Below are 16,877 nucleotides of genomic sequence, written 5' to 3'. Positions count from 1 at the left end.
CATATTGTCAATATTTTACTTTATAGCTTCTGGATTTGAATATGTTTACTTCAGGGTAAGAAAAATATTATTTTGTATTTTCTCCTAAAACTCCTTAGGTTTTACATACTGATTTTTAACTCATCTGAATATTTGTTGTATAATGTGCGAAACAGGGCTCTATATTTGTTTTCTTTCAATTAATAGTGGTTCATGCACCTTATTTGTTGAATAAGCCTTATTTTCCCCATTGATTTGAAATATCAATTTAATTATATATTACATTGTTAGATATATACATTTGTTTTTAGAGTGCTCATTTTATTTCATCGATCTATTTGATTATCTCTGTGCTGGTGTCATATTGTTTTAAATGCTGAGAATTTATAATGGATTTAAATTTTTTAATATTTTATAATGGATTTTGACATTTAAAATAAATAAATAAATAAATAAATAAATAAATGAAATCATTAAAAAAGAAAAAGAAAGAAAGAACTCCTATCTTTTGCAACAACATGGGTAGAACTGGAGAATATTATGCTAAGTGAAATAAGCCAGCTGGTGAAAGATAAATACCATATAATCTCAATTGTAAGTGGGATGTATTCAACAAAATAAACTAATTAACAAAATAAACCACAGGCATGGAAACATGGAGAAGACTGAAAGCAACCAGGGGGAATGGGGAAGGAGAACAATGGTGGAAAGAAGGGGAAGGGATTAGACAAAGAACATGTGTGAATGACCTATGCGCATGGACAACAGAGTTGGAATTGACTGTGGGAGAGGGCGTGGGGTGGGATGAGTGGAGGAGGGCAAAGGGGGAATAATTGAGACAACTATAATATAATAAACATGATTTTTTAAAAAGGAAATTACTATGAACAATTATATGCCAAGGAATTTGAAAACCTGTGTGAAATGGACAAACTTCTAGAAAAATATAACCTTCCAACACTGAATGAAGAAGCAGAAAGCCTGAACAGACCAATAATAGCTGGGGAAATTGAAGCAGTAATCAAAAAACTCCCAGCACACAAAAGTCCTGGACCAGACACTTTCACAGGAGAATTTTACAAAACATTTAAGGAGAGCTAACCCTGGTCCTTCTCAGACTATTCCAAGAAACCAAGAAGAGGGAAGATGCCCAAACTCTATGAGGCCAGCATCATCATAATCCCAAAACCAGATAAAGACCCTACAAAGAAAGAAAACTACAGGCCAGTATCACTGATGAACATAAACACTAAAATCCTCAACAAATATTGGCAAACCGCATCCAACAATACATTAAAAAGATCATCCACCATGATCGAGTGAGATTCATCCCAGGGATGCAAGGATGGTTCAATATTTGCAAATCAATAAATATAATGCATCACATTAACAAAAGGAAAAGCAAAAATCACATGATCATATCAACAGATGTGGAAAAAACATTTGATAAGGTACAGCATCCATTCATGATAAAAACACTCAGCAAAGTGGGAATAAAGGGGGCATACCTCAACATAATAAAGGCCATGTATGAAAAACCTACAGCCAACATCATACTCAAAGGGCAAAAACTAAAACTTTCCCACTAAGATCAGGAACAAGACAAGGATGTCCGCTTTCACCACTTCTATTCAACATAGTATTGGAAGTCTTAGCCACAGAGATCAGACAAGAAAAAGAAATAAAAGGCATCCAAATTGGAAAGAAGGAAGTAAAACTGTCATTGTTTGCAGTTGACATGATAGTGTACATAGAAAACCCTATGCACTCCACCAAAAAACTACTCAACTTAGTAAGTGAATTTGGCAAAACGGGAGGATACAAAGTCAATATTCAGAAACTGAAGGCATTTTTGTACCCCAACAATGAAATAATGGAATCTGAAATCAGGAAAAAAAAACCCATTTGCTATAGCAACAAGAAAAAGAAATTACCTAGCCATAAACTTAACCAAGGAGGTAAAAGACCTATACTTTGAAAACTATGCACGCTGAAGGAAGAAATCAAGGAAGACACAAATAAATGGAAACATATACCATGTTCAAGGATGGGAAGAATTATCATCATAATGTTCATACTACCCAAAGCAATTTATAGATTCAATGCAATCCCTATTAAAATACCAATGACAAATTTCACATATATAGAACAAACATTCAAAAATTTATATGGAACCATAAATGACCCTGAATAGCTGCAGCAATTTTGCAAAAGAAGAACAAAGTAGGAGGGATCACAATACCTGATATCAAACTATATTACAAGGCCACTGTAATCAAAACAGTCTGGTACTGGCATAAGTACAGACGCATACATCAATGGAACAGAACAGAGAGCCCAGAAATAAACGTATGTCTCTATGGTCAATTAATATTTGACAAAGGGGGCAGAAACATAAAATGGAATAAAAATAGTCTCTTCAAAAAATGGTGTTGGGAGAGCCAGACAGCTACATGCACAAAATTGAAATTTGACCACCAGCTTATACCACACACAAAAATAAACTCAAGATGGATAAAAGACTTAAATATAAGTCATGACACCATAAAAGCCCTAGAGGAGAACATAGGCAGGAAACTCTCAGATATTCCATGCAGCAATATTTTTACCAATATGTCCCCTAGAGCAAGGGACATAAAGGAAAGGATAAACAAATGGGACTTCACCAAAATAAGGAGCTTCAGCACAGAAAAAAAAAAAAAAGAAACACACTTCTACACAATGCCCTCCCTTTTCTCTTATATTTAACAAACTATATTAGAACCTAAGAAAGTGAGAAGGACATTATCATAGGATGAAGAAATATCAGAACAAAATATCATTTATGAATATTCACCCAGAATTATACTTATTTAGAATTAAGAAAACCATATAAATTTTCAGCAATAGGATATTTTTGGAAATTATGGCATATATATAAGTTGGTTTGCAAATAGTAGTCATTAAAAAAAATGTCACTGTGGCCCTGGCCAGTGTGGCTCAGTTGGTTGGAGTGTCATCTCATATACCAAAAAGTTGTGAGTTTGATTCCTGTTCAGGACACATACCTAGGTTGTGAGTTTGATGCCCAGTCAGGGCGCGTATGGGAGGCAACCAACTGATGTTTCTATCTAACACTGATGTTTCTCCCTCCCTTCCTCTCTCTCAAATCAATAAATGTTTTTAAAAATTAAAAATAAAGTAAAATAAAACCATGTCACCATGTAATATTTAATTACATCGGAAATGTTTACAATAAACTGGCCATCCTAAATATTTGATAATTTTTAAAAAAGAAAAACTCTAATCTAGTATTTATAGACAATCTTTAAAGAAGTTCTAAGCAAGAGGTAAGTCTTCATTAATTCTTGGACAGTGTTTGGGGGGGGGTATAGTTCATTGGAGTTAGGTAAGATGGGTCAGATAATACTATAGGTAAGACATATATTCTAACAAGCAGTTTTTCAAGTTAGTAAATTCTTAGACTTAATATGTTCCCACCTAAAAATCATCACCCATTGGGAGAGGAAAAAGAGGAAAAGAAATGGACAGGTTTCCTGTTCTATCCATGCCCAGGAGAGTTGGCCATTGGTCTTGCTTGAATAGGTCCTTCTTGAGGAATAAAAGGCAGATCTGAGTACAAGGGGCACTAGGCACGATAAACTTTCCAGGTCCTATCTACCATTACACTCCTAGACCAAAAGGACCATTTGTGTATTGTTATAAAGCTAGCTGACTAAACTAGAAATCTTGTTTCCTTTTCTGTGGAATTCATTTTCCAAAGCATGGGTCAGCCATCCTAATATTTTTTAGAAGTGAAAAACAGCCTAGACAGATGTTTCTTCCAAAACAACTTCCCAGAATGGGGCAAATGTGTATCACTCACATATTAGCAGAAGGAGGCATAAGGTGTGACATGGTATTCAGTCAAGAAAATTGATTTCATTATGATAGAGGATAAAGCCAGAGGTATAACATTAACTGCCTGGCTTAAAACTCAAGACAATTACATCCCCACACAGCTCGTACAGAGATTTAAGAGAGTAGAAAGATCTGAGGTTGTCAGATAAAGATTTTCAAGGACTTAGTGCGCAATTTTTCTCTACAACTGGAAAATCTTCTGTAGGTACAGAAAAGGCTGTTAAGTTCATTTAGAAACAAACTTCTGATTAGTTTTCGAGGGTTCCCTATTTCAGTGAAAGAATGGATCCAGTTGCCTGAATTAAAAACTGTTTCCCTGGTTTTCTCATTGCTCACCTGAATTATTACAAGTCTCCTAACTAGCCTTTCTGCCATCTATAAATTTGCAGGCACAGTCACACTTAACTAGAAAACTCTTCCTAAATCATGAATCTGATTGTGTCACTCTTTCTTAAAACCTTTTGGTGGCTTCCTACTACTTTTGGGTAAAAATCCCCGCCTTTTCGTATGAGCCTCTCCACAATCTGGTCCTCACTTACCTCTTTATCCTCATCTCTTGCCACTTCTCCTCTAGTCTCTATACCATGGGATCCAAAGTGGAGTGTACAAGATCATTCTCTGAGCACTGGATGAACATACCTGAACTTCTACAAACTGAGAAGCAGTAAGAGAAACTGAAAGACTGTCATACATTGAGAGTCAGGAATAAGCCACCCCAAAACTATGTTAAGGTAGAAGTTAAGAGGAAGCAAACACACTCTGAGAAAGAAGGGAGTTATTAGGGAGGCCTGGAGAAAGAGGAGGGACAGAGGCATCAGAAATGATAGCTCGTTCCTAGAGCTTAATTCCTGACAGATGGACTTCTGGTTCCAGTTCCAACCTATGCACATCTTTATAAGACAATCTTCTTTTTCTTGAGACAATTGAATTGGTCTTACTTACATTTTTAAAGTGCCTTGTGATAGAGGGTGACTTTGTTCCATGTAACAGTAAGACTCTACATAAAATACTTAGTGTCCATCTATAGAGATTGGTTAAATAAAGTACATTTTTCTATGCATTTACCAAAAGTGAATACATAGTGCTGCAATTTATTGACATGGGGAGTTGCCTACAAGATATTAAATGAAAAAGCATATCATACAATGCTATGTTATGATATCCCATTTTTGTTTATATTATATATGTGTTTGTATGTAGATAGAAAAAGCCTGGAAAGATCTATATTAACATGGTATTAATGATCATACCTATATAAGTGGAATTATAGGCAATTTTCTCATTTTGTTTTCCTTTCTGATTCTCTAATTTTTGTTGTGTTGTTGTTGTTCTGGGCAGGCATTACTTTTATAATAATGAAGGTAAAGTATTAAATTATTTCAATTTCTAAACAAAATGGAAAAAATAAGACTTTTAGGATTTTCCTTATATATGGTAGAGTGACTAAGGATGAATTAACTATATCCAGAAGAAATATATCATTTTAAGTTATTCATTAAACATAATATATGCAACTATATCACTAGATGATGGATAAATGAGACAAAGTCCTCACCTTTAAGGATCTCAAAATCTAACAGGATAATAAATATGTAAATAGGACAGGTATAATAAGTATAATATTAGACATGTAAGTTAGGTATAATAGGGACACAAAGAAGAAACTATTCAGGCAGAAACTTTCAAATAGGATCATAAGGGACTTAAAGAATGAGAAAGGGAGTGCATGCAAGGGAAGGGCGACAGAATTTACCAAAGCATGAAGGCATGATCTAGCGCAGTGTGATACAGTATGATCTAGTCAACATATTATTTGAAAGAAGTTACTTGGCTACGGAAATTAGCAGATTTTCTATAAAATACCAATAATTTTTAATATGGATTTTAAATAATTCTAACAATGCCCAAATGCCAAAAGAAAGAACATTATGTATACTAACATAATGTTAATAGGAAGTGCTCAAGAACATATTTCAAAACATATTAGTATTTCAAAGTTACTATACTACCCTGGTGAAAAATGTGGTGTTTTGCAAACGTTGGCTTCTGTTCTGTCTTGGGATGCCATGTGCTTCTTCTCCAAGATACTGACAAATCAAGACAGCATCTGAACAGGAGCAGGGAAGTGAATTCAATCCATCATCATGTTTACCTGACATAGATCAGGGGATTGCACTGCTGAAAACAATAAAAACAACATGCTGAAACTAACAGATTTAGGGAAAAGCTACATAGGTTAAAAAATACTTAAAGCAATGGATAAATGAAGATCTGCCTAAAGGGTACCACATAACACAAGACTAGCTCTGTTCATTGCTGTGTCTTCTACCTTAGCACAGGTGGATTTATTGTAATACCAGGCGATGCAGAAGCAGAAGCAGATACACTGCACCAGGGAACCAAAATAAATAAAATAAAGTTTTGGAAAATTACATGATGATCATTTGATACCAGCCCCACATAAAATACCTCAACATTAAATGGGGCCACTCTATAGAACAATGTCTAGCAGAGGAAGCCACCACGAGCTAGAAGATTAGATGAACTGCAGTGCAGAAAACAAAAAATAGGGCAGAAACCTCGGGTTTTCTGCCAAGTCCAGAAAAAATACATTGCAGTAGACTATGCAGAGGCATGACCATCTTTTCACTGATTGCCAAGAGTCTAAGTCTGTTTTTTAAAAATTACAAGGGAAATAGAAGCAAAATACTAAGGAACAAGAACCACTATTTTTTGGAGAGATATGTAAGAAGTGATGATTAATAAGGCAAAAATATTTATTGAATTCCTACTATGTGTCAATTAATTCACTTAATATGTATTTTCTTAATATCTGTTAGCTACTGTGCTTGCTACCTGCTAAGAAAAGAGAAAATAAAAGTGATGAAATCTGTGCTTTCTGGAGTTTACAGCTAAGTAGCCAGTTGAGACACACCAATATGAAAGAGCCGAATAACAATATAAGGCAGTATTATATTCTATGATTATTGCCAAAACAATGCAATTTGTAAGCAATAAGTGCTTACTTCAGAAGAGAAAGAGATGAGCAGAGCTGGAACTTTAAGGAAGGTCTCAGAGATGGAGGACTTATGCTGGACCTTGCAGAAAGCTTGGACTCTGATCCTAGGTCTGACTTTAACCAGTAAAATAGAATAATTTTGAGCAAGTGACATTATTTTTCTGGATTTTAATCTTTACCTTCGTACTTCAAAATGCAAGTTTTAGATTAGGTAATCTCTAAATTGCCTTACTGTTCTAAAATTCCATAATTTGAGAATATAAGAAAAAAACATAAGGGTGAAATGGTTAAGAGAATATTCAAAAAGTGTTTCAGACAAATCCAAAGAAACTGGGAAGAAAAAAGTGAGCAGTCATTAGAGAAGGGGAAGAGAGCCTAGTGATGCGGGGTCAAAACAAAATTACAGTTTACTGCATACTATCTGTTAACGTGGTCCAGGAGAAAAACATCTACTAAAAGTTTAGTAGGAGGCAGATATGTCACAGCAAATAAATTGCTATGATATAAATCTAGAGAATATCAAGGAGGCACAATAAGAAAATGATCAGTTCTACTTGGGAGCAGGAGGGGATGGGAAATGTCAGGAGTGTTTTAAGGAGGTAGACTGAATAGTTCTCTGGTTAGGCATTTGAAAGGTTCAGGAGAATGTTTCTGTCTCTGCTATATGCACTGCAGCGTCTCCTACCTACAACACTATCTGGCACACAACAGGCAATCTATAAATATTTGAATAATTAATTAGTAAATTAATTAACACACATGCCCTGATATAAAAGCTTGAACAAAGTAGGCTTCCAATAACACAATGTCATAATAATTTTTTAAAATTTTTCATTTAAAAGCATTATCCACTTTGTAATAACCTTTTAATTATTTTGTCAGTCAAATATTTTGTTAATAATATAACTGTGATTGCATGGGTACCTGAGAAATTTGTATTATTTTTATTAATGATGAATGTGGCAGTGAAAGAAGGAAGTGAGAAAGGGATTCCAATATGGAATAGCCAAACAAAGGATCAGAGAAATAATATAGCTTGGGAAGCAGGACATATGGAAAAAACAAATCTGAAGAGGCTGAGAGAGGCCTATAGGTGAAAGATTGCTAATCTTTTGACTCTAATGACTTCTTTTTTAATGTCAAAAATAGTGCAGGATACCAATGTGATAGTAAATATACTTTAAGTGTCCATTGACTAAGAAAATATAATAAAAAAGGTTATGGTAAAATCACTAGTAATTTTTAAATAAACTTTAATTTTATCCATCACAATAGCACCTTAGACATTTTTAAAAAGTAGTGAGATTTTGTATTCAATATATAGACAAAGGTTAGTAAAGATATAGATTCATTCATGCCCTCTCCACAAACTGTAAGCCACTGGTATAGTAATAGTAGCAAGAGTAGCAATATTTATTGAATACTTGTTAATATATGTACAGTGCCCATTCTAAGCACTGTACATATATTAACTCATTTAATTCACACAACAACCATAAGAGATAGGCATTATTATTATCCCCACTTGTGGCAGTTTGTTTTTACTTCCTTATACTCCTTACCTTTTCCTTTACTAAGAGACCCTAATTTTCAACTCAACACATTGCTGCTGTAAGGCTATATCTCCTTGCCTCCTTCGACTTTGGGAGCGATCATGTGACTAAGTTCAGATCAACGAGAAGTAGACATGTAGTTTTGAAATTCTTCTTAAATACTGGAGAGGGGATTGTCCTTCTTCCTTCCTGCTTCCTGGATCAAGAAATTCACATCTGGTTCACAGATACAGAGAATAGACTGGTGGTTGCCAGAGAGGAAGGGGGTTGGAGGACTGGGTGAAAAGATGAAGGGATTAAGAAGTACAAATTGGCATTTACAAAATAGGAATTAAGAAGTACAAATTTATAATTACAAAATAGTCATGGAATGTGAAGTACAGCATAGAGAATGTAGTCAATAATATTGTAATAACTATGTATGATGCCAAGTGGTTACTAGAAATATCAAAGACTCTGTAAAGTATATGATTATCTAACCACTATGCTGTATACCTGAAACTAATACAAAATAATATTAAAAGTAAATTGTAAAGGAAAAGTAAAATTAAAAAAAAAGAATGTCATATCTGGAAGTGAAGATGAGGTCCATTCGGTAGGGATGGCAGGGCAGTGAGCTGGAAGGAACCTGCCATCTCAGTCCTGGATGGTCTGCTATTGGATTTTGTTATGCGAGAGAAGTAAATCCTATCTTTGAGTCATTCTTTCCCCTGTTATATGAAGCCAAACTTAACCCTAATGGACATGACATTTTGGAAAGGAGAAAATTAGGGTACCGAGGTTAAGCACTTTGTCTGATGTTATAAAATTAGTAAAAGGCAGAGAGAGACTTTCAACTCACCCATTCTTGCTCCAGAGCTCACATTACCCCTATAGTATATTGCCTCTTGCTATACAAGTGCAGGAAATGGGTTTGACATAGGGATGTATTATAACTTACCAAATATGTGTTCTCTTTACTAATATTGGTTGTAGGCTGCCATGGAAAGGAGGCATTCTCTTAACAAGGTAGCCCTCTGAAGAAGCGATTGTGGAGGGGGCTGATGGTTGAGGGCTATCTGCTGGCAGCATTCTCAGCAGCTAGGGGAAGAAGTCTTTCCCTCCTGAAAGGTGGCACATCATAGCATCCACCTCGCATACAGGACATCATAGGTCCTCCTGTGCCTGTGGCCAAATTGCTAATTAATCATAGCTTTCTTTCTCACTTCGCCCAGATACACTTTCTCAATCTTTTTAAATACAGAAATCCAGGCATTGTTACTAATTGATTAGAATTAGCACACAGCCTACTTGCCCTTTCCCTCTAGCTATCTAAAACCTGGTTGCTGTAAGGGTATAAAGGCCTGGACCCCTCTGACTCAGGATAACTTTGAAGGGCCATTCCAGCTTCAGGGCTCTACATGGAATCGGGTGAGGCTTTCACTGAGACTGTGTAGCAGCCCAACTTCTCCCTCTGTCCCTCCTGTTTTCCTCCCTTCTTTTACCATCTGTGAGTGGTGACCCCAAGAACACTCCCTAAAAAAACTTCTATCACTAATATCCATCTCAGAGTCTGTTTCCTGGGGAGGCTAATCGGCAACACCATGTCTTTATTCACTTACTAATTGTTTTTAATTGGAGGGAGGTAATACATCTCAACATAAAGAAAACTCAGTTGCAGCTAACATTTGTTTTGGTCTACCCAATGCTGTTTCTTGGTGTCAGACTGCCCATTGGTCACAAAGGAGTGTCCAATGTTCCATCATCATAATACCTCACCTCCCTGGCCACAGAGATGGTTGCAAGTGGTATGCACATGATTAGGCTTGAACAACTAGAATCCTTCCCTGGTAATTTTTGTACTGATAACAGTTAGAAGACAGGCTTCCCTTAATTCTCAGATCATGGAACTGGCAGGATATGATCCTGGGGATGCTGGGGCCATATTTTCTGTCTACAATGAAAAGGACTACCTGAAGCAGGACAGAATAAAGCCAGGCAGAAAGCAGAAACAGAAAGAATCGGTCATAAAAGCCTCGAGTGCCCTATACATACCCCAGCTCCAGCTGTTCTTCCAATAGTATCATGAACTTTCCTAGTATCTTTCCAATATATACATATTTTTAAATTTAATATTTTATTTTTTACTTAAACCAGTTTAGGTTGGGTTTTTCTTTTCATTTACAATGGAAAGAACTTGCCTACATCTGTGTATTTGGTATTTCTATGAGCTGGGACCTTCTCTAACCTAGTCTTACCCAATGTCCTAAATATTGAGGAATAAGTTATAAAATAATCCCTCCTCTGCTCAACTGCAGCACATCAAATTTTTTTGAGTCAACATATATTGAAGTCAGTATATTCCAAATAGTGTTTTGGACTTAAAAACAAGTTAGGTTTTTACAAGAGAAATAAATGATTTGAGTCCTGCCTTTAAAGAACACTCCATCTAAACAGGAAAATTCCCATGATTCAACCACACTTGCCACTCTATAATAGATGCTTACTTCTCAATTAAATCTTAAAACATTATTTCTGTATGATTATACTGCCTTTCTAGTTGTAAGAATATATTTATGTCTATACTTGATAACCTAAAAGATATCCCAAAAGATAGGAACTGACTCTTTAAAAGTAATTTTACTTTAGAATAGTTTTAGAAATACAGAAAAATTGTGAAAATAGTAGAGAATTCTCATATACCCTACATTCAATCTCCTCCATTATTAACATCTTTATTAGCATCGTACATTTATGACAATCAATTAACTAATAACTTAGTTTATTATTAACTAAAGTTCATATTTTATAAGATTTATATTTATATTTTATCAGATTTCCTTAGTTTTAACCTAATGACTCTTTTCTGTTCTAGAATTCTATCTAGGATACCACAGTACCTTTACAGGATTGGCCAAAAAATCCAATGTTTTTTCCATAAAATAAAAGACACATTTTTAATTGTCACCAATAACTTTATTGATTTGGATATTTTGAGTATGTTGGTTATCTCCCACTATTGGCTTCTAGTTGGTAGAGGCCAGAGGCGCTGCTAAACATCTCCCAGTACGTAAGACAACCCTATAGCAAAGAATTATTTGGCCAAAATGTCAAATAATTGACATTTTGTCAATTATTGGTCAGTAGCACAAAGAAACTTGGCAAACCACTTTTGACGTGTTCAATCAGCCACAGCATCTTCTCCATATACTGCACAAATCTTTTGTTTGCATTTCAATTGCATTTTTACCTTTCTTGAAATAATAAAGCATAGACATGTCTGGAGTGGGTTAGTGGATTGAGCACTGGCCTGAGGACCAAGGGGTTGCTGGTTTGCACATGCCTGGGTTGTGGGATGGGTCCCCGGTTGGGTGTTTGGGGGAGGCAACCAGTTAATGTTTCTCTCACACATCACATCAGTGTTTCTCTCCCTCTCTTTCTCCCTCCCTTCCTCTCTTTCTATAAATAAATAAAATCTTTTAAAAAATGACTATGGATGTCAAGTAGAGAGGTGCATGCTGTAAACCCAGGAAATACACATTTAAAAAAAGAAATAATAAAGCATAATATGCTGAAAATGTTACATATTTTCTTCCATCTTCAATATTAAAATAGTTGCACAAAAATTCAGCAATTTTGATAAAATTTTTCAAATGCAGGCTGTCACAATACAATCTAATAAAATTGTTTCAAATAAAGTTAAAGACAACTAAGCACTACTAGAGCCATCATATGGAAAAAACTAAATGAACTATTTGGCCAACCCAATAGTAATTATGTCTCTTTATCCTTTTGGCTGTGAAAGTTTTTCAGATTTTCCTTGTTTATAATGACCTTGACAGTTTGTAGGATTACAGTAATTAAAGTACTTTGTATAATGTTTTTTAATCAAGAATTGTCTGTTTCGCTCATGATTGGACTAGGATTATGAGTTTTGGGAAGGAAGATCAGAGAACACTATTCTCATGACATCATACAAAAAGCACACACTAATGACATGACTTAATATTGTTAACCTTGATCATCTGGTTTAAGGAACTGATTTTTACTCCAATTGGTTTAATGCCTAATCCAGAACCAATTATAGGAGAGCACTTATATACTGTCTTGATGATATCTGGATTGGGTTCATTAGTAGGGGGATTAGCTCGAAGAGGGAACCGTTAAAACAGAAAAAAAATTGTCCCTTGAGGGGAGGCGTGAAAAAAGAATTGGTTTTCAAGATTCAGCTCTGACACTTAGGAGACATATGACTTTGTGTAAATTACTTCTGCATCTCTAAAATGGAATAATGGTACCAAATAGTTCTTTGAAGCATCTGATGAAAATAATGTATGTAAATGTGTTTTCTATATTGTAGTTTCATGTGTTGGAATCCTATATAAAAATGTAAACACTTTTTTTCCTTTTCAAATTATAAGAGAAAATTTTTAGAAAGTTACAAAGGTAGTAAAAGGGCCCTTGGAGCTTAGAAAGGCAGAGGTAATGTTCCTATGGGGGAGGTAAAAGGCACAGGCTGTTCCATACACGGGTAGGATGCCAAAAATGTGAACACTTTTGGAAAGAGTTACATCTTCAGCAGTTAACATGTCTTGATAGATTAATTTTTTTACAGCTGGCTAAGCAAAGCCAGGTCAATATGAAGTTGAGGAAAGGATAGATGGGAAGGCTCATTATTTGTATTCAATGATTTCCCATTTTTACCTTTCTTCTTTTTATGAAAATTGGCTTGTCATTGGAGATTGGATAGGATTTCTTAGATCTTAGGAAATCAGAGCAAAGGGATCAATTTTGACGTGAATTAAATATTAGTAATTGTGGGGTTAGTTGTTTTTCTCCATCTGTGAAATGGAAGTTATCACACTTTGAAGATGCAATAATTCTTCTGGGCTATTCTATGACCATTAGGCAGGTAACTGATTTTGAAATGGATAGAAATCATAGAATAATTATTCAAAGATGACATCTTTCTGCCGGAAAATCATACCACTCTGATTTGAATGAAAATACCAAAGTTTTTTTTGTGTTCTTGAGGTTTTATGTTCATGGAAGTTCTTTAACCTGAGGTTTGAAAAATGAAGCAACTCCATCTTCTCCTTAGACAGGAATAGAACCAATAACTTCTAAAATTTTTATGCAAGGGCAAAGGAAATATGCAGACCAAAGATGTGGGGTCTTTCTCTGCAGCACCATAATTAACGCTGAACATGTAGTAACAGCCAGATATAATGCAAGCATCAGTTACGTTAGAGAACAGTGATCTGAATTCAAGTCTAATTTTGTGTCAAACAAGACATGGATGGGACTTTGAAAAAGTTCCTGGACCATTTTGTGTCTTGGATTCCTGATCTGTAAAAGTGTGGTTGACAGGACAATATGAGAATACGCATGCAAAAACATTTTGTAAGACAGCTATGTAATTTAGAATGTGCTGGCTGTCAGTAACAGGATTAGTTATCACCATTCAGGGCAGTTTCTGGACTTTGGAAGCCCAGCTTGAAGCAAAAGCAGCAGTTTAAGAACAGAAGCTCACACATTCTTAAATTCTTTCCGTTCGTGAAAGCAGTAACCTTGGAAACCAGCTGGCACCACCCCTTTCAGTCGTAAAGCTTAGTTTTTCTTGCTTTTCTCCGTAATGTTTGAGGCACCACTATTTTATTGTCTTTTTTGTTTTGCGCTCTCTCTACATCGTTAACACGAGAAAATTTCCTTCTATTGAAGTACAAAACCTTTCTAGTAGCACTTTCTGTCCGCAGCTCACCTACAGTTTTTCCGGCAGAGCGGTTGCAGCCCCAGAAGTCTTCAAAGACAAAAACTCTCGGGAGGGGCAGAGCAGGCACTCCCTACACCCTGGGTTAAGGGAATGGAGCAGGTAAAAAATGGAAGGGACTCCTATTCGGGTGCAACAGCTAACACAATCTGCCAAAATTGACACAACACCCTTCCTACAGATAAAACTCTCGCGAGATAAGACTGCAAAGGGCGAGAGAAGCCCACTTTCTCGCGAGAAGAGGGGACGTTGGCGGAAACTAGGAAATGGCCCCCTAGGCTACCCAGACACAGTCGGTGGGCGGGGCTAGAATTTAATCCGCCCCCTTCCGGCTCTTTTCCCCGCCCTCTAACCCTGAGGTGTTGGGCCCGAGGTGTGGGCAGTTAGGTTTCCTTCGTTCTCCGCCGGTGCAGGGTCGCGTTCAAAGCCTCCAGAAGCGTCTCGGCCCGTTTTGAGGAGAGGGGGCGGGGAGGGGCTTGCAGCCCCGCCCCCTTCTCCGGCTAGCCTGCTAGCGCACTGGCCCGCCTACTCCCTCCGCTGGCCCTGGGGCCGCGTCCCCCAGGCAACTCAGCGGAGGCCTGAGCTTCTGCCGGCAGGTGTCGGCACCGAGGTCCCCAGACACAGCCCGGTTCGTCCCCATGGTGGGTTTCGGGGCCAACCGGCGGGGTGGCCGCCTGCCCTCCTTCGTGTTGGTGGTGCTGCTGATAGTGATCGCGATCCTCGCCTTCAACTACTGGAGCATCTCCTCCCGCCACGTCCTGCTTCAGGAGGAGGTGGCCGAGCTGCAGGGCCAGGTCCAGCGTACCGAAGTAGCCCGCGGGCGCCTGGAGAAGCGCAATTCGGACCTCTTGCTCTTGGTGGACTCGCACAAGAAGCAGATTGACCAGAAGGAGGCCGATTACGGCCGTCTCAGCAGCCGACTGCAGGCCAGGGAGGGCCTAGGGAAGAGATGCGAAGATGACAAGGTAAGGACGAGCCCTTCCCCCTCAACACCCATTAATTTTAGCTCCTTGGTGCCTTCCAGGATTGCAGCCCCGGAGGCTCCCCTTTACCGTCAACAGCTGCTTCTGTGGGACTTTTCTTGGTTTATCACTGCCACATTCCTCAGTTCCTGCCAGACTTAACTGGCTCTAAGTTCTGGTTCTCAAGGGTGGCCTATGTGTGGATGCCGCCTTTTCTCCAAGCTCAGCTGCTGAGCTGGCAGTGGTAATCATCTGGCCTATGTGGCCGCCTTACGTTCACAGATACACAGATCTGGAGAGTGCCAGATTGGGTGTGGGTATTGTTGCCTTAACCTTATTCCATGCACACTGATCAATATTAATTTCTTTGTTTCAAGAATGGAGCCTCCTCTAACTCCTCTACTTATGGTAGTCGTGTATTTTTTAAGCAGTATGACTTTTCATAAATTTCTCTAGGTCAGTATATTAAGTAGTTATAGAATCAAATATTACTGCCGTTTTGTGATCAAAATGTTATGATAGACTCTGGAACCGTACATGCACCACATTTGCGACATGGGCATAGTTAATCCAAAATTACGTACTCAATATGAATTGTTAATGAAATTAGCCAAAAAAAGTAAACTCTAAAAATATGTTAAGTGCCACAGACTCTCATGGCAATGTTCTCATTGTTTTTGAAAGGAAATAAAAATGAAATTTTGTATGCTTAAGTAGCTATTATCGTTGGTGTTTTATGCAGATGGAAAGACATGTAAAGTTTAAATTTAAAAAGTTTAAAGCTGGACTGTAACCGAAGACCTGCTACTAAATAGTCTTTGTTCTTACTAGCATATTGGGACTATATTAATTTATGATTTATGAAACGTCTGTTGGTATAGCAGAGTTGTGAAAATTTCTGAGTGGGATAAGTAGATGCCCTTCTGTATGCTTCTTTAGTATTTTTTGCATTGTTTTTTGTGTGTTTCTATTATAATTTATAAGTTTTTATTTTGTGTATCAAAATCACTTATAGTAAGTCATTATAAATTAAAATCTCCATGAGCTCCTAACTTCTTTATTGTCACCAGCCTCTACCTTTGTTCTGCTTCATGAAGATTGAGGCCCTCAGGTAAGTGCTTCTCCGTAACCCCCACCTCTTCACCACAACATAGACATCCTCTGAAAGGAATAAGAGATTACCAGATTTATATACACTACACACTGAACTCTGAAGATAAAAATTCTCTTGAATGGAGTAGGCAGAAACCTGTGAAATTTTGGAATATTTAAATGAGGTCTTCAGACTCTGAATAGTTAGGTATTACTACTCAAGTTCTTCCAATCTGAAAGGAAAGATATGTCTTTTCTAGTAATTTCTACTCTTGGTTCCATTTCTTCCATCTGCTGGACTGTGATTATCAGTTTTAGTAGGTTTTCACTTTTACCTTCAAACAGGTATAGGTGTACCCTGTTGTAAGAAAATTTCTATGCCCCATATACTCCCTTCTCTCAATGAACTGATGTTTTTCCTTTCTCAGCTAAACTCCAATTATGAGTAGTCTATAAATGTTTCATCAACTTCTTTTTCATCCCCTTCCTAATCTTAATTTATTCAGTCAGCCAGTCTTCTTTCTTCCCCTTTTCTGAAGCCATTCACTTGAAGGTCACATATGACAGTCTTCCTAGTGAAATCCATAAAACATTTTTATTCTCAATCTATTTAATTACTCAGT

The 16,877-nt window shown here is 37.0% G+C and overlaps 1 protein-coding gene across 2 annotated transcripts in view; it reads left to right on the top strand.

Annotated features, from left to right (window-relative positions):
* The first annotated feature begins 14,552 nt into the window (after positions 1-14,552).
* GOLM2 (golgi membrane protein 2) overlaps positions 14,553-16,877 on the top strand; it is a 104,212-nt gene continuing 101,887 nt past the window's right edge. For both annotated transcript variants that reach the window (XM_054565478.1, XM_054565477.1), the window contains exon 1: positions 14,553-15,165. In XM_054565478.1, coding sequence (XP_054421453.1) covers positions 14,839-15,165 — 327 coding nt within the window. In that variant the 5' untranslated portion in view covers positions 14,553-14,838. The remainder of the gene's footprint in view (positions 15,166-16,877) is intronic.

This window comes from Pteronotus mesoamericanus, unplaced genomic scaffold (assembly GCF_021234165.1).
Source record: "Pteronotus mesoamericanus isolate MK-2021 breed Mesoamerican mustached bat unplaced genomic scaffold, CSHL_Meso_final contig_164, whole genome shotgun sequence".
NCBI classification, from domain to species: domain Eukaryota; kingdom Metazoa; phylum Chordata; class Mammalia; order Chiroptera; family Mormoopidae; genus Pteronotus; species Pteronotus mesoamericanus.
The sequence above is the reverse complement of the archived record's forward strand: the minus strand, read 5'-3'. Positions and strand labels throughout refer to the sequence as shown.